Source organism: Watersipora subatra, chromosome 8, assembly GCF_963576615.1.
Source record: "Watersipora subatra chromosome 8, tzWatSuba1.1, whole genome shotgun sequence".
Taxonomy (NCBI): Eukaryota; Metazoa; Bryozoa; class Gymnolaemata; order Cheilostomatida; family Watersiporidae; genus Watersipora; species Watersipora subatra.
Window position 1 is genome coordinate 64,077,353 of NC_088715.1, and position 26,023 is coordinate 64,103,375.

Genomic DNA, 26,023 nt, shown 5'->3' on the forward strand with positions numbered 1-26,023 from the left:
GATACGTAAACATAAGAAACTTTAAATTTCTAACTTAGTTTCAGTGTAAAAAGCAAACGATAAGCAAAGCAAGAAGCTGTAGCAAGTTATGCGCAACACTAACAAAATAACACTAACCCAGATATGTCATCAGAAACTGATACCCGAAAACGCTCATTGGGTAATGCGCTTAACAAGCATTTTGTCAACATTTCTAGAAGTTGAAATATCGAAAACGAATGCAGTTAGACTCCTATTTCGTAAATCTATTCTCACGCTTCAGATACTATCTCATTTATACATACACCCGATGCAGTAAACATACTGCATTGCATTCGTTCAGACTAAGCTACAGGTATTGACAATATCTCAACTCAAATTATTTGCGAATCACTGCCATTCGTAAGCATGCCGATCACAGATATTATTAATAGAGCTATCAAGGAAGCAACTTTACCTGAACTATGGAAAACTGCTATGGTTACCCCTCCACACAAAGGCGGTAATAAAAATAACTTATCTAATTATGGACCCATATCTGTACTTCCCATACTTTCTAAAATTTACAAAAGACATATACACTGTGCTTCAAATACACTTAGGCTACATAGCAACAAAACTATAAGCAGCTTACAGTCAGGATTTGGAAAAACCACTCTTGCATGACTAACATCCATCATCTCTACTCCACTTGGTCAAACATAAAAATACTTTAGTCATCATCTTTCTTGACTTTCAAAAAGCTTTTGACATGGTTAATCATAATATCCTTATTTCAAAACTTGCAGACATAGGAATAACTGGTAAATTTCTTGATACCATCAGGTCATACCCGAATGGACGACAATTAGGTGTAAAAATAGAAAATATCTGCTCAGATGCTTTTCATATAGCTACTGGCTTTCCACAAGTTTCTATTCTTGCCCCCACACTGCCTCAAATTTTTATAAATGTTACCACTTTAAAGCTCACCTCATGGCTATGCTGATGACAACGCATTCTCTATATCTGAAACTGACCATTCATTCCTCCAATCTAAAATAAATGCAGACCTAACACTTATCCAACAGTGGTGAATGACAAATCAAATGTTTTTTAACATCTCAAAATCTCATTATTTCCTCGTAAATCCACCATTGAATTTCCCTCTGACAATTTCTATATTCGACAGTACCCTAACAAGACATTCTACTTTTAAACTACATGTACTTGGCTTTATGATCAATGACTCTTTATCATGGCTAGATGACGTCTCATTCATTTCAAATAAAATATCATCTAACCTACGTTCATTTTATAACATTCGTCATCTTATGAACTTTGAGACTGCCAGACTGTATTACTATAATTTTATTTGTTCTTATTTTATATATACACAGTCAACATATAGTCAAGTATAACACAGGCAATACACAGTCAGTAGCCATTTCCACCAGCAGCATATCGGCAGGATCCACTTCCAGGAAGTGGTTGCCACCTTAACCAAATGGTCTAGGTCGAATGTCACTGACAAGTCCATGGCTGGCATGGCAGTACCTATGTCATTGCAATAGCAATAGTTATATAGAGGGAAGTGTTGAGGAGTGGAGAGTGAGATAGCTAGTGGTGAGCTAGAAGAAGATAGCTTCCAAGAAAAACAGACACTTGGCCACATTAAACTACTATTGTAGAAAAAGACATTAGCTATATGCAGTAGGGGTCCTCCAAGCCACACAGACACTTGCCACAGAGAGAGACATAGATTCGTCAAAGTATATGTATATTCACCACAAAGACTAAGGATATCGTTGGGTTGTGCTCTGCATATAATACAAGAGGTACGACCCTTAGTTAAATAAAAACTCAACATTTGAGTTATATCAACGTGAGCGAGTTGCGCACATTGATGTTGCTTTTCCTTAGAAGATACATGCCATTTGAAAGTTGAAATTGTAGTTTAGAGAATATATTAAAAGATAAAGGTGTTTATTTGTTAAGAATTAAATTGCTATGTAAATAGACCATTTCTATCAAATGACCAAAGAACTACAGTTGCTATCGAGATTAAAGCCTTTAATCGCAACGGCTTGTACAATAACTAATAGGTTCTTTAAGAGTTGTGACCTCCTGTTTATAGGTTTTTGTTTAGCTCTAAATCCTCAAATCCGTGCAAATATGGTAAGAAGGGTTGCTTATAACGTCGAAGAAGTGCACTGTTGAAAGCTCAGACCACTCGATCTTATGAAGTGTGTATATATGGAGCTATAATTGTCATTTCGTATCAATTCCTATTCGTAGTTAAAATAATTGCGTAGCGTCTTATTGCTATACTGTCTTCACATAACAAAGAGTAATGATGTGCAATCTGCGGGAGTTGTGGAGAAAGAGCTTCACATGTTTTGCGAAAGTCTATGGCAAAATATGAAAATATTCGTTTATTGCATTGCGTGGTCTAGTATAACTACTTTATCAAATTTTTTAACTCTTGTTTCATCGCTGAGTTGCAAAGGGTACGTAGGAATGGTCTCAACGTTCTCAATAGTTATCTTATTTGCTATATTATAAGAAATATCATCTAGTTAGGTATCTCTTTATGGTGTACCATGCAAAATCTTGATGCTTGAGTCATCCTGATCTTAATGTAAATGCTGGAGTGCATTATTATTACAAATCACTAAAAACTTCAAATTTATTATCACATAAATAAGTTAACTTGGCAATGTTAGTTTGCGAAAGGCTATGCTGCGCGTTAGCTGCGTGAGAGTTCTATCTGAATAAAATAAAAAGTAACCTGAGTTGCTCATATATCAGAAGAACAGGCAATTATCGCTAATACCAGAATACATACAACTAGGTTAAAAAGCTTGCTGCTTAATGCATACTTCATTTCCAATTTAGTTATCATCACAGTAAGACTATCTGTTAATTCAATTATGTAGTATAGGCCAATGTAGCAGCTTTGTAAATTTTTAGTCAGTTAAAATAAAGTTAATAATATGCCTTGAACTTCAATTATTAATGTACTATCTTGAAAAAAAACCTTGAGACCGGTGATTTCTTATTTGAAAAATATGCAAAATGCTTAGCACTCGTCATATCGTCTAAATCTTGCTACATTATTTTCTACTTCTACTACTTTAATGAACATCTTCTGGCTTCCTAGTATAGCAACTAACTGCATCTATACAAATAAGGTGCCATATGGTAATAAGTTTCTTGGAGCTTGTGTGAAATGCTCACGACAAAATGAGATTGCAACAGATACTTTACTCAATAAATGTCAGTCAGAGCAGTCAGACAGTAGCAAAGACCTATTATTTAAACATCACCATTGATATACATTTGAGGAAGAGACAAGCTGTTAACATAAGCACTTCATTTGTATGACTCCGATCCTTGTCATTGCGGGTGGCATCTTGAACATAGATTTTCCTTATTTCCAAAATGAGTAGGCCTATATATTTTTGCAGAGCTTAAGGATCTCTTCAGGGTTTTGTTTATATAAATTGTTTGTTGCAGGTTCTCTAGGGATACGCAGCCACTGCTTCAGCTTTTACCAGCGCAGTTTATCTGGAACCAATCCGTAAGTGTCTATTTGAATTAAGCTAATGTCTCTGCACATGTCTGTAAGCAGTACACATTAGATCTATTTATTTGTAATCACTTAAATTTTAACTTCAATTGTTTTATAACGATATTTTTTAGTCAATTTGATCTATATAGCTATTTCAAATATTTCAGCGTATATGGTTTTTATGTTTTTTGCCTCTGTTGTAGTATGTGGAAATAGTACAGGACTTCAAAGATGTTGTATTTGCAACTGACCCATGTGATCGTGCTAAGATGGCTTATGCTCCTATCAGGTTCAGTTATTTATGCATGATAAAGGCTTTGGATTTTATGAATTTTAACATCCTCATCATTATGTGATGTGTGGTAAAAAAATCTTTGCAAAACATGCTCTTACGTAGCTTTCTGTTTCAGTGGAGCCCATCAGGGTAAAGTGCTTGCCACTTCAGACGCTTTTCAAAAGACCTCAGTTGTGCTGCATATAGCAGACAGTTTAATTGGCGTGAGTACTAAATCACTGCTGCTGATACATGAACCAAGCATTGTGATCAAAATCTGCTTCAAGACTGAGTTTTTTTAAACTTATAGATTATGGTTAGTGCTTTTACACCACTGCCATTTGTTAAAAGCTTATTGATTGGCAAGAAGATTACAGATTTTAGTAATTGTCTTTCCTTGTGTGATCGTATATTAGCAAAATTGGCTTAGTGCATATTCATGCACGATTAGCCTACATTGAACCTGCTGTACTATAACCAAGCATTTTCCAAGAATCATTTTTGGTGTACCATATGTATATATCATATGATTCTCAGCATAGCTTGGCAAATACAGATCATTATTACTCCTTTACAGGGTAGACCTACTCTAAGCCATTTGGTGTTTCTCTCTGGAGGTCTCCTGACTATTATAAACAATGAAATATTTATTTTCGATTTTCACTCCTTCCTGGCGAAGAAAACAAAAGGTAAGCATTAACAAAAGGTATTAAAGGTTACTATAATTTTGACTTATATCTGATGTCTTTTTAAATTTACATTCCAATGCTGCATTTTAAAACTAATAATTAATAATTTTACGATCTTTTAAAGGTTGCATGACAGCATTTAAAAATTATTTCTATTTGTACCAATAAAATAATGAAATTTAGTATTTCACCTTTGATTCAGATGTGAAAACGCAAAAACCAGTTTTGGAGCTAAAAACAATACATGTAAAATCTAAGCTGTGACAAATGGTGATTACTTTTTTGCAAAACTCAGACTATGGAATTACGACATCACTGTCACTGATTAGCAAATGCGTGAGATAACAACTCTTCTGGCGGCGGCCATTCTTATAGACTTCCATTTTTAGTTGCCATACTATGTTGTTATGGTTACCCAATATGGCTAATAATTATAACGCAAAGTCAAAGCATATTCCATAAATACGGAAAAAGTCTGCGCTTTGTTTATTTACTCTCCATTAACTTTAGAGTGGTGATAAAATTACACCAATTGTCTTGTACTTACATCTTGTGGAATACAAGTTTTTTTTTCGTACAGGTTGGAAATTTAAAAAATCATCTCTAAAAATTAGCTAATCATCTGCTTGCAATCTATCAATGCTCTGCTCTCACGAATAAATACATTGAATGGGCAATCTTTAGATAATCTAGTTAATAAAATGAGCAGTTTTATTATAATTATCTAAGGTTGCAGCTGTTTTCAGTCAATAACTAGCAAATGCCGCGAATTTTTCTGTTCATGGCTGGAGGATGTTAATAAAAACCTGGTATTTGGTTGAAGTTATGCAGAAGTATTATTAAAACCACAATCTGTAATGCTATCTAATGTCGTTATTACAATTAAAATTTGTGTTGTCATTTAACATTTAACACTTAGTTACATCCTCTGCTATTAAAACAATTATCGTATATTTCGAGTTTTACAGCAACAGCGATGTTTTTTTTTGTAAAAGTCATAGAATTACAGTGTAATGGTTTGATGGTTTACATGGGTTTTTAATATCTTTGCACATATCGCAACCAATTGAATATTTATTCAAGTATAAATTAAATTTATGAGGTCAAGGTTGCGAACAGGAATTGAGTTGATGAATCTAGATGCACTAGGCTTCCTGGTGCTACTACATGAAACCTAGCCCTGTGGGATAGTGATACCACTGTTTGTAAAATATTTTCTAATTGTAAATCTGGTTTATGAATTGTTTAAAATTTAAACTAAATGGTGGGCTTATTTTTGGTAATATTTATGGATGTTATCAGTTTGTTCTGAATATCATGTGCCAGAAACAAGATCGATTACTTTACCTACTGATATATTTGTGACCAATTTTAACAATGCAATGGAAAAAAATGACCTTATTTGTGATAATGCAAAAGTTTGAAGTTTGATTAATAAAATTATAGTATCATCTCATCTGCCATATACATGTATATTGTCTTCAACCATTACTAATAGTAAAACAGGAAATAAAGCACTTCATCGTGATTTAATGGTTTCATTTACTATGGTACATGTTTGAATCTTTGTTGGTCAACAAATGGTCAAAATGGAGGCAGATCAAATACAAACTTATGGCAGATGACTGCTTGTAATCGAGCTGATTAGAGATCTGCTATTATATGTAAGCCACAACCATAGACTGACTTAGTCGTCTTGAATGACTTCAAGATCGACAGAGAGAGACCAGTTAGTGAAGGGTTGGCTATTTTTGCTGTAGGCATACAAAGAGCCGATGGAGTGGATATGTTGAGTGTGCACGAGTGCTGTGCTGTAGATTACAGCTGCCAGGTTTGGGGTAATGTTGTGCTCGCCTACAAACTGTACTCTTCCACAAGAGAGTTCTACTACTCACAAGATGGTGGACTTGGGTTTTCCAAAGCCACAATAAGCCCTACACATTCGGTTTGTTCTCAAATTCTAGAAAGTTCTATTTTATGTAGCTGTCATTTAGTATATTTTCACAACTTTTTAAGAACCTAGCTTTGCTGATATACTAACATAAGAAGCTTGCTCATTGCAAGCCAACAGATATTTGCTGTCAATTTTGCTGACTCTGTTGGTATGATTTTTAGTAATTACTTTGTCTATAGACAAATTAGTATCATTTTTCTAAATCAAGCAAAGATAGCATAATTCTATTGTGTTGGGCTGTAGAGGATTGCTGATACACTGTGTACCAAGCTTTAGTGTCAGTGAACCTATTCTGTTTTGGATTAATCTTAAAATTTAACGCTTTGGTTGCAGTATAAATTACTGAGCTCTACCGTGCTGGCAGTTGACCTTACTGCTCTGTTCCTCGCTGAGGATGTGCAGACATCAAAGGTAAGTTCTTCATCTGATTTTTGATCTTATGGATTAAAGTCAAAGCTCGGCTTACAATCATCTAAATCTCAGTTTTTAGACATACAACCTTGAACTTGAGCCAATATGTGTCTTGACACCAGGAGTGATCTACATACCCATCACTGTAGTTTTTTGATCAGTACATATGTACCCGTGTTTCCCCCACATAATTTGACTTTCTAAAATGTTTGAAGAAAGTAAAGCCGTGCTTTGTACCTCTTTTTAAGTTTTAAAGCGATAAATCTCGAGAAAGCTAGTCGTAGTAGCGATAGCTGTAGAAAAAGGAAGATAGTAATGCTTTTCGTAGAGATGAAAATCCAACTTGTAGAAAAACAAAGACAAGACTTATGGGATCAACTCTTTCGGAAATTTACAAAACCATTTAGTAGTGATCACAAGAAAGTAAATGTGATTTGGAGCCTGTCGCAGTAGTGGAGAGACTGAATGGGATACTTGTAAGAGTAAACATGTAAAGAGGCTGAATGTGATACTTGTAAGAGTACACATGTAAAGAGGCTGAATGTGATACTTGTAAGAGTAAACATGTGAAGAGGCTGAATGTGATACTTGTAAGAGTAAACATGTAAAGTGGCTGAATGAGATACTTGTAAGAGTAAACATGTAAAGAGACTGAATGTGATACTTGTAAGAGTAAACATGTAAAGAGGCTGAATGAGACACTTGTAAGAGTACACATGTAAAGAGGCTGAATGTGATACTTGTAAGAGTAAACATGTAAAGAGGCTGAATGTGATACTTGTAAGAGTAAACATGTAAAGAGGCTGAATGTGATACCTGTAAGAGTAAACATGTAAAGAGGCTGAATGTGATACTTGTAAGAGTAAACATGTAAAGAGGCTGAATGTGATACTTGTAAGAGTACACATGTAAAGAGGCTGAATGTGATACTTGTAAGAGTAAACATGTAAAGTGGCTGAGTGAGATACTTGTAAGAGTAAACATGTAAAGAGGCTGAATGTGATACTTGTAAGAGTAAACGTGTAAAGAGGCTGAATGAGATACTTGTAAGAGTAAACATGAGAAAAAATATTTACTAAACAAGCAAAGATATATACATAAGCAAAGGGATCATTTTATATTACAGCTATTCCATTTTTAAATTTCTTGTTGCAAATCATGACAACTTCGGTCCCTGGATTAATTATTACTTTATATATTAAATTTCTTTACAAAAAAGTGTTTTTTAACTTTAATTTCTAGTTTTGTCAAATGCATTATTTTAAATGCACGGTTGGTCACACGCTTGGCTGATAACCTGAATGTATCGGTTGGATTCCTGTACAGCGCAACATTTTTCCTAACGCTCTTTGCTTGGTTTCGGATGGACACAGCTTTTGTTATAGGAAATATTTATTCCTACGTACCACTTGCTCGATATACGAAGTACATCTCAAAATGGATTAACTTGTATACCACGGTTTGGCTGCGTTTGAGTTACAAATGATAGCAAGTTGTAAGTTATGTGTATGTTGTAAGACTTGTGTGCACTCATTGTTGCTTAGAAAAGTAGTCTGTTTCTCTGCTCCATGTCAATAATAAGCTAGGTTTGTTTGGTAAATGTGGTAAAAACTGAAGTGTTTTCCCCAAGTATTCATGACTGAAACTATATATTTCTTTAGAAGATGGCAAAACAAAATAATTCTGTTACGCTATTGCTTAATAATAGTCAAAACTGTATATTGGTGGCGAATACGTAGTTGTTTTTGGTGTCGGCAGATGCCGATGGTCTCCCTTGTGCTGTAATTGAAGAGTCCCAAAAACATGACAATAAGTTGCCAAAGTAGCGAGGTCTTGTGAGTGTCTCATAATTGTCATAGCCATTGCTATTGTTTGTAAAGTTAGCTCTGATTGGCTCTTTCTGTTCACAGCTGCTGCTGCTCACCATACCTCTCAACGGTTTCATGCATGGGCAGGCCAAGGCTCCGAATAGCTCTGTGATCCTGCTGTCAGAGTTTGATTCGTATATACCTGGAGATTTCATACACATGCTGCAGTTACGCTCTGACTTCTATTCTTTACTTTTATGGGACCGGCACGGGATTCTTTACAAGCGAAGGCTGGGTGGGTGAGCCATTGCCCAGCCTTTTTCTTTTAACCATTCCTATCTGTTGAGAAAATTAGGATTGTCTTTTTAGGTTTCTTGAACTTGGAGTTTAATGCTGAACTGTAAACTAAAAACTGTTTTTTGGATTTTTTATGCATAGAATGTACGTCGTATACAGTAGTGCACACGAGGCACCCAAATTCTAATTGTAGAAGCTGAGTTTATGAATAAGAGTTTAGGCAATGTTGTCATAGCTGGTTAGCTGTGGCGGCGGAAATGTCACTCCTCCAATTGATAACATATTACTGAGACACTAACTTTCACCTTCCAAAAACCCATTTCAAAAAGTAGCTAGGGTTACTTAACCACAATAATTCTACTTCTCCATTCCTTACTTTGTTGGTGACTCCCATATATTACAAGTTTTCCTTTCCTAGATGTTTGAAAAAATAACTCTAAAATTATATATAATTGGTAAATTGCGGTTTTGAAATAATAATTAATATTTTAATTATTATTAAATTTAAATTTTTTTTAGTTTAGACTGATATAAAAGTCCTCCAGTCAATATTTATTTTAGCCCTAGTTCTAAGCTTTAAAAAGTGTAAAAAAAAGTTCAGCTCGATGCAAATTTTCTGAACGCACGCTGCCATCGGAAGGGAGGCTCTATATAAAACAATGCTTACACGATTGTCTGTACTCTTCTAAGTTTCACTCTGGAGTTAGCATTTTTGATACCCCGAACTCAGGTAGAAGCTAAGTGGAAGAGTGACAACAATTGCCAATGTTAATGACAAAGTACATTTGGATTTTCAATTAAGGCATTAGGCATAAGATTTACCTGCTATATTGACTATTGTACTTTCAATAGACTCCACAAGTATTGAATCTTTGCTCGTTATACCTCAAATTATGACTAGCCGGTGAGGAGCATAGCTTATTGGAAAAAACAATTTCAGTGCCATGGTGAACTCAATAAAATGCGCCCATTTCTGCCGCCAGTTCTCGGAGCTCAACGCAAATAGGCTTGGACCACGTTGCATCCACTCTCCTTCCTCCACTCAGTGTAGAAGTACAGGAGCCTTTATTTTAATTGGATTACATGATGGTAAATGACAACCGAGTTGGTTAAGGTCCTTTTAGAATAGATACATGGCGACGCATCAGGCCTGAGATACCTTAGACTACTATAACTGGATGATTGCCTTCATTGCAAATGCATTCGGTGTATTCTAGTTGCACTGGATTCATTTGTAGGTCATTGATAAATTGATTACTGTGTCAATCACGTGTAGCTGAAAGAGGATAACTCCAAGTTTATGAAAATGAAATTGTTTTGTATTAAACTGAACAAATACATATTACACACCCAATTTTAAGATATTCGGTAATTAGAGATTTTATCACGCGCAACCTTTAAGGGTATGCATAAAGAATGGCTTATTGTTTGAAATTGCATTAAAATCTACTTTACACTGGAAATTTTTCCTCTGTTGACGTGCCCCAAGTGTTTAGCAACTCATTTAGAGGTCCATAATAAAAATTGTTTGTTTGGTTTGCTGACTTTAGATTTGGAAGGTGTCAGAATCGTTGTGCACAACAGTGGAAGCAACTCTACATTTCTTCCTAAAGAACATACTCGTCTTGCTGATACTAGTAAGTACAGTATAATTTCTATATGTCGAAGCCTAGGTAGGCCTAGTAAACCTATTTCATGTCTCCAGAAACTCAATACATCCATGTTTGAATTTTTAGTTATCTATTAACAAAATTTAAGCAATTAATATAAATATATTTTATAAAATAAATAAGTTTATAAATATAATCGTTTATTTATGATTATATATATTATTTATATGTATTTTTATAAATATATAGATATATTTTATAAAGTATATTTATATATTTTATAATATAGATTTCATATATCTACATACATGGATATAAAATAAGAAATTTTATACCTATAAATATCAGTGTTTGTCTGTCATCTGTCTGTCTGGTTATAGCGATAGTTTTAGGAATGAAAAGTCTGCTTCGCGGAGGATTTGAACTCAAAACCTGCATTTCTGTGGACAGGGGAGTTAATCACTATAATACTACAATGACCTTGCCGTATAGCAAATTGTTAGGTCACATACTTATGCAGCGCTGGCAAAAATACTAGCATGATTAACTATCTTGAATCAATTTCATTTAAAAAATTTTCATTTGTGTGACTATTGCCAATTTGTAATTTAATATGGGTTTACGTAGTACACTACCATGCAAAATTTCTCTTCTTCAGCAGATGAGTATTTAGTTCATTGCGTTCATCACGGAAGCTCATTACAGCGTTTGTATTGTGTATTATCTTACTCATTTTTGTTCCATTGAGTTCCACGCATTCGTGATGAACATTCTCTCTCCGCTTGGCCAGACAACAAACATTTTTTACCCTCGCGCTTGAGTGATGTATTTAATTTGAATTAATTGTACCAGCATCGCTGCATTCAATATTTTGACTTATCACAGCTTCTACAACATCAGTTATCCTTTTTATACACACACTTCTATTTACTCACTGTTATTATTAATTCAACTTATTCATTATTTTTATTCTATTATCTCAGTTTGTATTAATTGTATCAGTATCAAATATTTTTATTGCAGTAGAACAGACTGTAATTGTTTCGCATTTAAACACTTTTACTGTTTTATTTTTTCAGTAAACATTTTTGATCTGGCACAAAACACCTTTCTCATAATATTTAGTTTTAGAGGATTACTATTTTCATATAATAAACAATATACATTACAAGTTGTATAAACTTTCAGTGGTTGATATGCTTACTGGGGAGCCCGCCACGCTAAAAAATGTGTAATACACCATTTTTTACCTCTTGGTGGTGTGGAAATGACAAAAGTAGGGTCAGCCAGCTTAAACACACTGCCCAAATATAAAAATAATCAAATATATAAATAAACGACTTCATTTAAAAGTTAAAATTGATAATTTTGCATGCTAAATAAAAATGAATTTTTCGTGCAAAAACTTTATTACCTGTTCAACACCAGACATTTAACGAGTATGTATATATATATATATTTATCTTTGATATATACAGTGCACCCCGAGTTACGTCGTCCCTGCTTTACGATTTTTTGCCTTACGATGTAGAACGTGGTGTTTTTTTCGTTCAGTCGTTAAGTCATTTTTTTCGCCATTTGACACCAACAAAACTTTGTTCAAATTTCCAATTTGGTGATCGGTGTGCTGCCATAAGTCGGAGTTACGGAGATGCCAGTGTGCTATTCGCCGAAATATTTTTCGCACGCCTGAAAGGGATACGATGCTCTCTCAATTCAGCATTCTTCATGTTTCGTAAAACGATTAATTAAAACGATGACAAAATCGAAGGTTAGTTTAGTAAAATACATACTAAAACTTAGCTTTAAGTGTGTGTTTAGTACTCTAAATTCATTTAAGTTAAATTAAAAGTTTATATTATACGTCCACCTTGAAGGTAAGACTTCCATATGGTACGGATTTTACACAGTTATGTTACATTTTAGTGCAGATCGTGATCACTAAATACGCTGAAGTTACTGTACCGCGTTGCATTTTGATAGGAGCTGAATGTAGGTACTTCTTTTCAGATCCAGACCATGATGAAACACTCGCATTACATCTGGATATTTGCAGCAATCTGTATTTGAAACTTTATACTTCATCGAGAATGGTGAAGCATCATCAGAATAACTCAGTGTACTGCGCTTTTGTAAACGGACTTTGCATTTTTCAATTACTAAGTTCTATTTAATTAATATTAACATTTGAAAAGTTTACCTCATCAAGCTTTGCTGATTACAGCTATTTTACACTGTTTTCATTCAGAATGATGTAAACCTAAAAAATATTGTTTTAAATAACATATTACTTGTACACTCCATGTTCTTAAATTATGTTACAGACTCCCTTGGAGAGTTTCTCATGATCACATCTCACAACCGACTTTTATACGGGAGAGAATCATACATACCTGAGGCTACTTATGTATGTATTAAATTGTTCTATATTATTTGTAGTAGTAGGTTTGGTGGAAGGAGTAGATACTTGGAATGTTTCTGTCACACCATTCTGTTGCTGCTTTTAAACATGTAATTATATTAGTAAGTGGGGTGGCAGCATTTCACATTCTGTGCATTTTAATCTAATGCATTCTAATATGCCTAACAGGAGTTTTATTTTTACATTATACAGAAGATTTGCCTTGAAAAATATTTATTTCTGCTGTGTAATCGTTAGTTGGAACTCCTCACAGTTTCATCCTTGTTGCAACAATTTCCTGCAGTCGAAATGTCTCTAATCCTCCTTTCTACAAGTAAAATCAATGCCTTGATCCAACATATCCATGCATTTTTAAAGTAAACATTAAATGAGGTGCCACAGCGGCAAACCTATCCATGCATTCACTGTAGTACAATGTGTTGCTAATGACATAGTTAATCTCAGAATTGTAATGAGATTAGATATTTCTAGTCCTGCACCACCTGAGTAATTGATTCTTTCCTCCTCTCATTCTACGAAACATGATGTGGTATTGCTAAAGGCATGTCAGCCTTTTTAATGGAAATTTTAGTAGAAACTAATTATAGAGTAGTATTTATAACTAAGAATGTGTAGCCGTGTATCTGGTACAACTTAACTAACAGGCATTGTTTGTGAGGGGTCAGATTAGTAACCTGCATCTAGATATATATTTCTCAAAGTTGGCCGTATGTGGGTGTGTCCAGCTATAGCTATTAAAATCTGGAAATTGGAATTCCGCGTTCTGATGGATTTGAACTCACAACGAAGGCATCCACAAGTTTTTTTATTTAGGCGCTTTACCACTGAGCTACATAAGGCATCTTGATCAATGACGGTCTCATATTCACCGTATGCACACGCTAATTATTTTAGCATTGTGCCCACACGTTACGATGCCCCTGTTAAGAAATGTTTTTCGTAAGGTTCAATTACTACATCTGGGTTCAAGCCACTTCTTCTCATGCGGAAAATTATATTATCTCCGTAGGAAGAGCTTTGAAATTCTCTCTCCGTTCAATCAGACAAAGACAGTACAATATCTCACTTTTACATTTGAACCATTATCGAGAGGTACCAGTATTGTCGTATTCAAAGTTTTGATGGATAGCTTCTGGTTGAACAGCAACCTTTTTTATATGCACGCTTCTATGCACGAATTGTTATTATTAATTCTGCATATTCAGGGTTTTTATTTTGTTTTCTCAGTTCGTTTTTATTTTGTTTTCTCAGTTCGTTTTTATTTTATCATTGCCGAATCATCTCTTATTGTAATTGTAGAAAAACAGACTTAATTTAGCTATTACTTGCTAATTATTTCACATTTATATCTAAACTCTTTTATAGTTGCTTTATTTATTTTTAATTTATTTGACCTGCACAAAACACTTTTCTCATGATATGTAGTTTGAAAGTTAGAATGGCAAATGTTATATGTTAAATACAAATCAATTTTATGTCCAAAGACTTTTTTATTACCCGGGCAACGCCGGGTGGCACAGCTAGTTCTTTATATAGCTGAATTTGATAAACGATACTAAAGCCAGTGATGAATGAAAGTAGATAAAGATGTTATACTGATTACTATTATACTATGTTATCATGGTATATACCATATTATATGTTATATAATATATTTAATGCACACACATGATGCACACGCTTCACGAAGGCACAATCAGTTTATTTATGTATAGTGCACATTATATTGGTATAAGTTTAGACGTTAGTATTTCATCAGGTTGTTTACGCAATTCAAGTACAGTGCACCCTCAGGATACGATTACTTTGATATAGGATTTTTTTATTTTACGAGTTGGAACATGATGATTTTTTTACCTCACCATATGAATCTTATTTCGCTAAACGATTGCAACAACATTTTCGCGCGAGTTCAAATTTAGCAGTCGGTGTGGTATGCTTATTATATACGTCAAAATAACAAAGACGCCGAATTGCTGTTCGCCGAGAAAGATTTTTTTACTACCTGAAAGAGACATGATGACCACTTTCTCTGAGTTCAGAAATTCTCGTATGTAAAACAGTAATATTTTCCCTTTAAAGCCAGTAGCAAAGTTAGAGCTGCAATCCCTTCAAACAGAAGGTCAGTGGTCAGACAACTTCTTTTAACCTGCTAACAATAATCCACTTCATTACGAAAGCATCGGTCGGGCTTTCTTGCCGACTTGGGTTGAAAAAGATTTTAATGAGATCGGCTAAAATGATATAGTTATAGGGAAAACAAAGACAGACACTGGTAGGTGATAAAATCTTAGTGATAAAAAGTTGAAATTCAGTAAATAGTCAGAAATACATACTAAAACTTAGCTTTAAGTATGTGTTTAGAAAGCTTAACTTATTTAAAGTGAATTAAATTATTATATGTTATTATAGTATTATATATTATTACATGTTATATATTATATATATTAAATTTACATGTATATTATTTTATATAATGTATATATAAATATATATATATATATGTATATATATATACATGTATATTTCATTACTCTTTTGATTGATGTTTTGTATATCAAAAGATGGACATCTCACTGTATGTGTCACCTTTTAACGAAACCTTGTTTACAACCGTGTGCGCCTTTGACCGGTATCCTAATATAACTTCTAGCAGTTTTTTATAGTCAGCTAAGCTGTTGTACAGACATCAGTCAAGATCTGTAGTCAGCGTGTTCTTGAACATGTGAGACCTTAGAGAAGACAAATCCATATTTTTTTTAACCGAAAGGTGCATCTTTCGTAAACATCTTCTAGCCTCTTAATTCGTTATGATTCCAATTTTCTTTTTTATCCAGGTAACCAATTTGACCTTTACCCTTTCCAACTCGACGGTGATGGCGTTTAATGATGGTGGCGATGTGGTGATATTGAGCCCGGCTGACACAAACAAAGTTGATCTTTACTCAGCTCGCTACTTGTCCACCATCCACCTGCCAGACGAAATACTAAAGTTGAGCAATATAGCTCCTTGCCCTGTAAGTCACACCATAGATACTAGCACTGTCATAGGTTCATGTCCTCTAAGTCACACCATAGATACTAGCGCTGTCATAGGTCCATGTCCTCTAAGTCACACCATAGATACTAGCGCTGTCATAGGTCCATGTCCTCTAAGTCACACCATAGATACTAGCGCTGTCATAGGTCCATGTCCTCTAAGTCACACCATAGATACTAGCGCTGTCATAGGTCCATGTCCTCTAAGTCACACCATAGATACTAGCGCTGTCATAGGTCCATGTCCTCTAAGTCACACCATAGATACTAGCGCTGTCATACGTCCATGTCCTCTAAGTCACACCATGGATATTTGCGCAATCATAGGTCCATGTCCTCTAAGTAACACCATGGATATTAGCGCTGTCATAGCTCCATGCCCTGTAAGTCACGCCATAGATACTAGCACTGTTATAGGTCTATGCAGTGGAAGTCATTTCCTAGCTCTATATTAACTAAGTCATACCATAACCTGTTGCTCACTGCTGATCATAGGCCATGGATATCTTATAACATCAACTATGTAGTCATGGCTTACTTACGAGGTCACTGTTCATGGTCATGGCTATACTCAAGGGATAGCAGTAAATGGTATAGATACATCACAATTTGATAAGCCAAATAAAATATTTTTTCTTATTTTTTGCGCAACCTTTATTTTTTTACGCCAGTGGTCTTATTTTACTATATATCCTATGTATATGTACTATATATACTATATACCTTACGTATCCTATATACCTTACTTAAATATACTGAAGAGCTTGTATGTATGCTGCTACAAATGCCAATGTCAGACATATTTTGGCTTTGAAATAAATACTACGCAGTGTTGAGTAGTTGTCTATTCTTTTCTATTCACTGATTGTTCATTGCCTGCTCAGTCTCCTGAATCACCATGACCTACAATTCTACTGTCTCTCTTCATATCTCATTACTCAATGGTCTGCTTTGAATGGTTCCCCATTTCTGCTGAACATTTGATCGTGAAGTCACTGTAGCCTAGCATACTTGACAAAGTTGCTAATGCAAACAGAACTATTTACTAAAAGTTTGTCTCTCAAAGCGCTGAGTGGTGGATATGTTGTATTTGCTATACTGGTTGTCTTCATCTGCGTACATATGCATGATGTGAGTCTATAGCAGTAGTTCTTAACCTTGTTGGACATACTGAACCCCAACCAGTTTCATACACACTTTCACCTAGCCCTTTATTGAAAAATAAAATATGATTATTTTCACATTCAAGAAAGTTGCATGCTTAACTGGTGCCCGAGCTGAAGTGCATTAGCATCACTGCGTTCGAAGAATGAAACTATTACAATGCATGGACTCACAACAAATTACATATCTTTTCATAAAGACATGAACTTGCATATCATTTTGACTTCTGTTGTTGCCTTTGAGAGACCAGTTCAGAAAAGTGTGGTTTTACTCTCATGTCATTTTTAAAGCAAAGTTTGACCCTTTTCGTCATTTTTGTGTCCAGCATCCTCGGAAAAGATTGCTCGCAGCGGTATGTTTCAACTAATGGAATAAAAAATTTCCAGGGCTTTCTTAGCAATACCAGGATATTTTAACATTTTTTGCTCATCACTTTTATGTCTTGATCTCCCGCAAACCCCTTTGGTCTGTTCTGTTATTTCAGTACCAGAGCTTGAAGGCTGACCGGCTCCATCACTACTATCTCATAGACATCCATGGCAGTGTTGATCTCATTACTATAGTATACACAGATGAAATGAGCAACATATCAATAGCGGTACGTGTTCTCAGCTTACACGGCTTTCATATTTATTTTTTTAGTTTTAAATCCATCAGCAGAGATCCCATAGACACTGTTGCTTTGAAACATGTTCTGTCAAAGTTGATGTAAGATTATGAACAGCGCAGCCGTTGACCTCTACAGCCATGAACTTGGTGTTGAAGATATGTTTGTTCGTATTGTTGAAAGTCAGACTTGTGCAATCATAGACATGTGCAGTCATGAACATGTGTGGTTGTAACTACATTTAGGTAATTGATGTGTATACCCTAGACATGTGCAATCATAGACATATTCGATGTCATAAGAATTTATAATGACTCACTAAGGATCACATATTTATTCAGGTACAAACATCTGCTGGTCAACGGTTACAGCTCTACAACTCCATATCCCACACTCCAACGAAGCAAGGACTCATATCTCATGAGATGGTAAGCCTAGTTTACACAATACTATTATATAGGTTGGATCTGAATGTGTCAGATAAACATGTTTTTGTTCTCCTTAGATTGAACATGACATTCCCATTCAACAACGGTTGCATTTCAATAAAATTGTTATTTATACTGGTTAGTCATTGAGAGTTATCTCGACTTGTCTTTTAGTGGAGATAACTCCAACCTAAAGATGTTGTCTTGAAGTTGCTGAATTTGTAATGAATTTTACAGCTTTTTATCATAGTAATCCTTCTCCTTGAGACACCAACTTTTATGGACAATGTCAGTGTATGCACTTATGTAGTCGTAGGGCAACGTACCGCCATCAGTCTGGTGAAATGTGGTGGTTCTTCAGTGGTTTGGCACTGAATACTGTTATATGGCTGTTATAATGGCTGTTATACTCACCATTGTACTTGTCTTTTGTATTTGGTGAACAACCAGAATATGTCTGTGGGATCATATTCTTGTCTGCAGCTATTAAGCTTTTTCAAGTTTCCTGCTTTTTAATTGACAATTATAGACACATTAGCTGTGCTTCCCGGTGTTGCCCGGGTAATAAACATCAGCATATAAACAATGAGAAGTAATGAGAGCTGCCTGCCACTTGCTATTAGCCTGGCACATTGCCAATGGAAAATTTGAGTACGCTTAATAATGTGAGCCAACAGCTTCTCGTGACATTATGCTATGAGCCTGTGTCATACGCAAAGCCGTTGGGTATTTGTTCCTATATAGCGACATATATCAGCTAGTGAGGATATCAATCTCTGTGGCCTAAATGGTACAGCGTCGAACTTGCGAGTGGGTGGGTCCGGAATCAAATCTTCTTTGGCGCGAATTATTTATTCCAAGATTTTAAGATCTATAGCCCGAATGCATACACACATATGACATACTTTGAGAAATACATATAGATGTGATATAGATATATATGATATATATATATATGATATAGATATATAATATAGATATAGATATATATAAGATGTGACACTGTACGTAAATGTGATCTGAAGATGATAAAATTGAGTATTTGAGTGACTGGTTGTTTCCCAACAGAGGACTCGCGCTGTGCCAAAGCGTGCCACTTACCTCAGCCTACTTTCTCGTGCTGATCGTCCTTTGGAGTCAGGACAAGGTACAGCGTTACGAGTCGTCACTTCTTCAACTAGCCTCTCATGTCCAGAAAACTCCCAGAATGTCGCACACATTACTCTCGGCTGCGAGAAGGGAAAACGTCTCGTTATTAATAGGTATAGTCTTTACTGATTTGCTCTGTCTTTTAGCATTGTATAATTTTTGCCACATTCACAATAGTATAGACTATAGAGCAATATATTATAGCTTTGTTGGATTCTGTAACTTTGAAAACTATATAAGTCTTCTGCTGTCTTACATGACCTGTAATTGTGTAAAATGCATCATTTGTAATTACGTTTGCAGAGAGCCGGGACTGTGCGACAAACTGGCACATTCTGCCACTTACGAGATACCAGCGTAAGTAACCCTTGATGCAATTAATCCTTTGTTATTTATAAATAATTAAATATATATATAATATCTTTTGTACATGTTGATATATTTATTTGCATATTTATATAATTATATATTTTTATTTCTATGCAAATAATCTACTAATTTATACATTTGTTTACATTTATATATATATTAATTATATTCACATATAAATAGCATATAAGTGTATATATGTTACTACCCATGTTATACATTTGACATGTGATATGGTAGTGACAGAAGGCCCAACATTATATAATCACATTTGATAGTTGAGTCAACTTGCGGTCATATCTTGGGAGCAAGCAAGGAGCCGGTGTACAGAGTGGTTGACTGGTAACATAAATGCTTTTAAAAACTATTTAACTTTTAAAAGCTATTTAGCTCTCGCCAATAAAAACATCAAACTCCGGTTTAGAAGAATATTCCTCAGTTCTGGTTAAGGGTGCTTGTAGATTTCCATGAAAAATAACTAAAAATATTTTCTATAGAGTGAGGGTAAGAGATAAGAATAAACTAGGAGTTATTCTCTTCATGTAAATTTTAACAAAATATGATTGACAGTAATTATTCTATCAAATAAAGAGCGACTTACAAATGAATTCAATAACATCATTTTTAGCATTCACCAAATGCATTTGTAATATGGCAAGTGTTTTATTGTCATAGCCTACAATCATCAACTGGTTATTAAGATCTCCGACCACTGTCAATGAAGCCTCCATTTTTGTGTACCGTCGTGCATTCTGATCAAGATAAAAACTACAAGTTCTACATTTGTGAAAAATACGTGATTGGATGTATTGATGCAGCATTGTTTCATTGATGATTAAATTCATAGAGCAAACGATGTATAAATTGCATGCGCCCAACGTGTCTGCTTTACTCTTAAGCCTGACGTGTCTACCGAGTGTAGAGCTCGAGCCCTACACTCGAGCTCTACGCATTGGGAAACTTGAGCACTTAATGTTTTAACTGTAATAAAGAATTCCAAGGTGATTCACTGAGATTTTTCTCATCCTCAGTCTTGACGGATGCCATGTGTGGGTCTCGCTGTGCCGGCTGACATCCTCTTATATTCGAGTTAAAGCATTCTTGTTACCGGTATGTTATCTAGCTGAGTATTAATCACTTCTTGTCTGCAAGAAATTTATTTTTCAGATATGGATGTTATCTATATTTTCAGAGAGTTTTACGATGATGACCAGGGCAAGTATGGGGGGAAGCAGGCCACAAAACCTAAGACAGTCACATATAACTTCAGACGATATGGCTGTGCCAACAAAACCTACTACAATAACCCTTTTATCTTTGATCTGCATTTGTAAGTCTTCTTTGTTACCTGCAGCCGTTTTTGCTTGCGACTTCTTGCAAAACTTCATGTATTCGATTTTCCTTGTCTATAGGGGCTTGATTTGAACTTGACCTCGGTGTCACCTGAAGTGTTGTATTTAGTTTTGTTTTGAGAAATTTATGTATTTGCGTCTATTCCTTTGCTACGAAGAGAGTTTATGGCAGGACAAGCAGGTATGAATTGTTAGTCACTATTATTAACTCGGGCCATTGCAGGTACCAGGATGCTACCTACCTCGGGCCCATGAAAGGGGACTACGTAATCTATGAAGTAAATGGAGTAAACAAGTTTAACTACAGTCTAACGCTAAACACTTCTGGGTGTGCAGTTCGACCACAGACATGGAGGGAGATGTTGTTGTCTGCTCCAGATAACGCGTCAATGGATGAAGTCTGGACCCGGAAGGTATGCAAATGCTAGTTTTCAGTAGCATCATATGCATGTCGTCATGGTGATCGTATAGGTTTTGCTTTGAATTTTTTAGTTTAATTATTTTCCGGAGAGTATTTCTTTGCTGTCCCCTAGCTGGTTGAAAGTATGTGAACTCAAGCCATTACCTTTGAGTGTCGGTGGTGAACATGGCATGACTTCAATGGATTCACCAGTTTTTAAGGCATCTCCCTTGAAATAAACTTTACTGATAGTTTTGAAAATTTACTTTGCATATCCGCGTCTATATAATTTTCATGCTTTCATGCTTTTTCAGCAATACTTCAACTCAGATATTATCGTTTGTTGATTTTTTATGGATTTGACTCTCTCTCTGTTAAAAACTCATCAATGTGATATCCAGGTCATAATGGAAGTGCCTTCGGTTGCTGTTTTTGTGAGTCGGTTATTAATTGTAAGTTCTTTCTACTAAACCGTCTGTTTAATCTTATAGAACTATAGGAATTGTAACATACTCTATGATAACCACCCTCGTAAGTAAAAATCATCTTACGCTTGTTTAAATCTATGTTTTTAATTGCTACGTTCATATGTTCTATTTATTCATTTATCTGTTGCTCTCTCTCCTTTTCTCTCCTTAGGACCTCGCTCTATCTCTCCCTTCTGATATCTACCCTTCGCTTCCTTTTCTCTCTTTAGGACCTCGCTCTATCTCTCCTTCTGATATCTACCCTTCGCTTCCTTTTCTCTCTTTAGGACCTCGCTCCATCTCTCACTTCTGATATCTACCCTTCGCTTCTTTTTCTCTCTTTAGGACCTCGCTCTATCTCTCCTTCTGATATCTACCCTTCACTTCCTTTTCTCTCTTTAGGACCTCGCTCTATCTCTCCTTCTGATATCTACCCTTCGCTTCCTTTTCTCTCTTTAGGACCTCGCTCCATCTCTCCCTTCTGATATCTACCCTTCGCTTCCTTTTCTCGCTTTAGGACCTCGCTCTATCTCTCCTTCTGATATCTACCCTTCGCTTCCTTTTCTCTCTTTAGGACCTCGCTCTATCTCTCTTTCTGATATCTACCCTTTGCTTTCGTATTGTGATGTTACCTCTTTGCTTCCGCATTTATTTTGTAAGTTGATCACTTGTTACCACTTCCTGCATTGTTAGTTTAAAGACTGCAGCTTTCTTACAGGGAACCAGCTATACTCTGCACAACCTCAAGATCCGTACGAAATTCTGAATTACGATAACGGCAACTATCTGACTTTTACCAAAAATGGTTTCTACATTTTTGAAATTATTGTTGTGGACAATGAATACAGGTGAGTATTCAACCAGATGCTGTACAATTAGGTCAACCATTAGATGTACTTGGATTATCGATGTTCACAAATGTTGTTCTAACATGTTGTAGCCTGTGTGACTTGAGGGCGCATCTAGCTGTTGAGGTTTTTGGGGTGCAGCCCGAGGTGCCGGTAGGATACTTTTGGATTATGGGTGGAAGTCTAGGATGCTTGCTAATTTTGATGCTAATCATCTTTATTATTGTTAACGGTCGACGACGACTTCGATTAGCAGAGGAGAAGGAGATGAATGTCATTGAAGCATTTGACGATATTGTAAATGAGTAAGTACCTGCCGTATTTGTCATTCTCTATGGTTTACACTCGTATGATTCTAAATGAGTTGTAGCTGTAGCACTTGAGGCCACTTGTTTACGCTTGTCTTAGTTTCAGTTTATTTGTGGCCCGTGCTGTTGCAGATCATGCGTTCTTCTAATCTTGTTCAATAATTTTGGGATTTTGACCAGAGCAGTCAAACCTTTACTTACACTTTCCTCAACACCCCCATTTGCTCGCATACAAACTAGTATTTATTAGAAAATAGAATCTGAGCAAGTATTCGGCTCTACATCCAAAGTAACTTTCAACATTCACAGTTTTTTAAACTATGCAGTTTTATACGCACGGTCAAGAGCTGATGAAAATCTACAATAAAATGCAAAAATGTAACGATAACATATATATACATGTATATGCAAAGCTAGTTTGAAGCTTCACATCTAGAGTTAGCTATGTTTTTGAACTCTACTACGACATCTACCGCTGAACTTAGCCATCGTTGAGCTTTTATTTTCATTCACATAACTTTAGGGTAACGGAAAATCTTTGTTGTTGCGTCCACTAAAGAATTGTACCATCTTGGTTACCATACTTTTTTTATCTTTGTGCTGAGCACCTAGTGATCAGAGGAACCTGTAAATAGACCCATTCTTCAAGGAATCCCATGCAAATTAGTAGTTTTAGTTTGATTATTGTAGTGTCTAGATGTTTTGCAGGTGTAGTTAATGGGAAATATAAAAATCCATTTTGGCATAGCCCAGTATCCTTACAATCTGGATCATAGGCTTGGCTAAATAAAGTCAATTTTTTACAATGACGCTTTTACTGAAGCTGTAAAAAATACCATGGGTAATAGCTACACTTGATGACAGATCTTGCTAGTCCTTTTTCACGATACTTTTTATCAAGTCACAGATTTTTAATAACACCTACACCGGCTGTGATGTTAGCCAAAAAGCAATACATTCATAGCTATTTTCAGTAATTAATTTTTGTTGGACGAAGACTATTGCATTTTTTCTTATCTGCAACTTTCAAAGTGCAAAAAGATGTACCTATTGCTCATGGAGATAGAGACAGGAATGAAATGAACTACTATAAATGAACACTGCCTTCAACCTGCTGCCAATGAAAGCATTATTCTCCCCTTGTCAAAGCTTGCATTAGTGTTTACGTCTAGAAGCGACATCAACCTGTTTATGCGACCTTCACTCAATACCCCGTTACTGCACTCAAATGCTTGCAATCAACCTGAAGTCAGGTTTCAATTGAGGCGTTTTTGTAATTGAAGGCTATTCTTGGCAAACGTATTGGCTGGCTTGGTGGATTTGGCAGTGTTCCAAAATTTGATTTTACTTTTAGTTATTTTATAGGCGTTCACATGAGTTAATTTATTATGTGCGTCTCACCTTTTTAAAGCCTAGTAGAAATATACAGTTTGGCTCTAATTTTTGATGTATCTATTTTAGACACTTAACAGAGGAAGTGCTAGTAAATGGACTCCCTGCGATTTCGATCTCACCTGGTACAAATAGACGAGGCACAATGTTGCGGACTAAATACTCAATATCGAGACCTCGACATTCCATGTCAGTTAAAAAAGGTTCCAACGGATGAACAATGCGTTATGTTGAGCAGGTTTTGTATTTCCTGGGGTAGTTGCAGCCTGTTAGTTGAAACGCTCTATTTCAAAGTCTGACAATTTTTTACCATGAATCAGCTTTCTAAGCTATGTACCCACTGTATATAGTTCTTACCGACGGTGACCTTCCTTTTCTATCTGGTTGGGCTACTCCGGGTGCCGCCGAACATGACCATTCCTCCTTCTTGAGGTCTAGTATCAAATCATGAAAGCAATTTTTAAGCTATGGTAATATTGCAGTTTTTATAGTCAAATATAATGGATACGCTATTTAAAAGATATTTTTCTGATAATTATCTGATTTTCGCTGTATAAATTGTGGAACGAGTTGTGTCATTTGAATACCAGTAATCTGTCGCATTACTCTATCGACGTAACTGAAGTGAATGTAACGTGACAGTCACAAAATACTACACCAAACTATTATTTATGAAAAATTGTGTTGAAATTGGATGGTGCTGAGGTCTTTTTAAGTGACATCTTTCTTTGTAACACACCTACTAGGGACTGATGAGGACATGTTTGGTGGCCAGTTTACTTTGAACAAGATGACTACGATGCTCAAAAGTGCTAAATTAAGGTCGTGAAAAGTGAGGAAAGTGCAAGGATTTGAATTTCTCAGTAACCTGACCTATGGGTCAAATTATAATCCATTATGTATATTATCTATAATCACTGTTAAACTACAACACACGAGGTGAGAGGTTGCACATGATTAGGAATATCAGACCAGATATCAGAGGAACATTTTCCTTCCGAATAGCTTGACTCGTATAATATCGACTTGAATAGTATCTGTCCTTTCGTAGTACGTAACTTGCCCTATCGAATGTTTAACCTGCTGCATATAAAACAAAGCACTTGACACCTACAATCTGAGCCACCCCTCAACAATAAGACATTGGTGCATCGCATGCGAGCGATAAAATGTGTGTGATGAGAGACCTGATGGTGCTTCAATATGTGTATATCATCTGAATCAGTCTGCTAATTTGCATTTTTCAACTTGACTGCATGACTATAAAATAAGTTCAATTTTGTTTTAATCACAGGTTTTGCTACCCATGCTAGATAGTGTACATAACTGCCAGCAGAGTAAAGGAACTCACAAATGTGTTATTCTATTTTTTCGAATCTAAGAATGTGTAGCTGTGAAACTCAGAACATTCTCATTTGAAGAACACTATTTGCAGTCTGTAATAATTGTGAAAGTCCTTAGGAGATATTGCTCCCATTTATTATTTGATATAAAAACTGAAGT

General features: G+C 35.5%; 1 protein-coding gene across 1 annotated transcript; it reads left to right on the plus strand.

The window, feature by feature from the left end:
• The first annotated feature begins 387 nt into the window (after positions 1 to 387).
• Positions 388 to 25,077, plus strand: LOC137402839 (cation channel sperm-associated auxiliary subunit delta-like). Its single transcript, XM_068089348.1, has 21 exons — positions 388 to 519; positions 2,308 to 2,468; positions 3,478 to 3,541; positions 3,736 to 3,821; positions 3,943 to 4,030; positions 4,384 to 4,495; positions 6,256 to 6,440; positions 6,783 to 6,860; positions 8,771 to 8,963; positions 10,516 to 10,602; positions 12,900 to 12,982; positions 15,835 to 16,014; positions 17,685 to 17,798; positions 18,149 to 18,235; positions 19,304 to 19,497; positions 19,688 to 19,741; positions 20,946 to 21,083; positions 21,329 to 21,518; positions 22,691 to 22,820; positions 22,913 to 23,125; positions 24,590 to 25,077. The coding sequence occupies exons 1-19, from the start codon at positions 388 to 390 to the stop codon at positions 22,736 to 22,738; spliced, it is 2,274 nt and encodes a 757-aa protein (XP_067945449.1). The 3' UTR covers positions 22,739 to 22,820; positions 22,913 to 23,125; positions 24,590 to 25,077.
• The last annotated feature ends 946 nt before the right edge of the window (positions 25,078 to 26,023 follow it).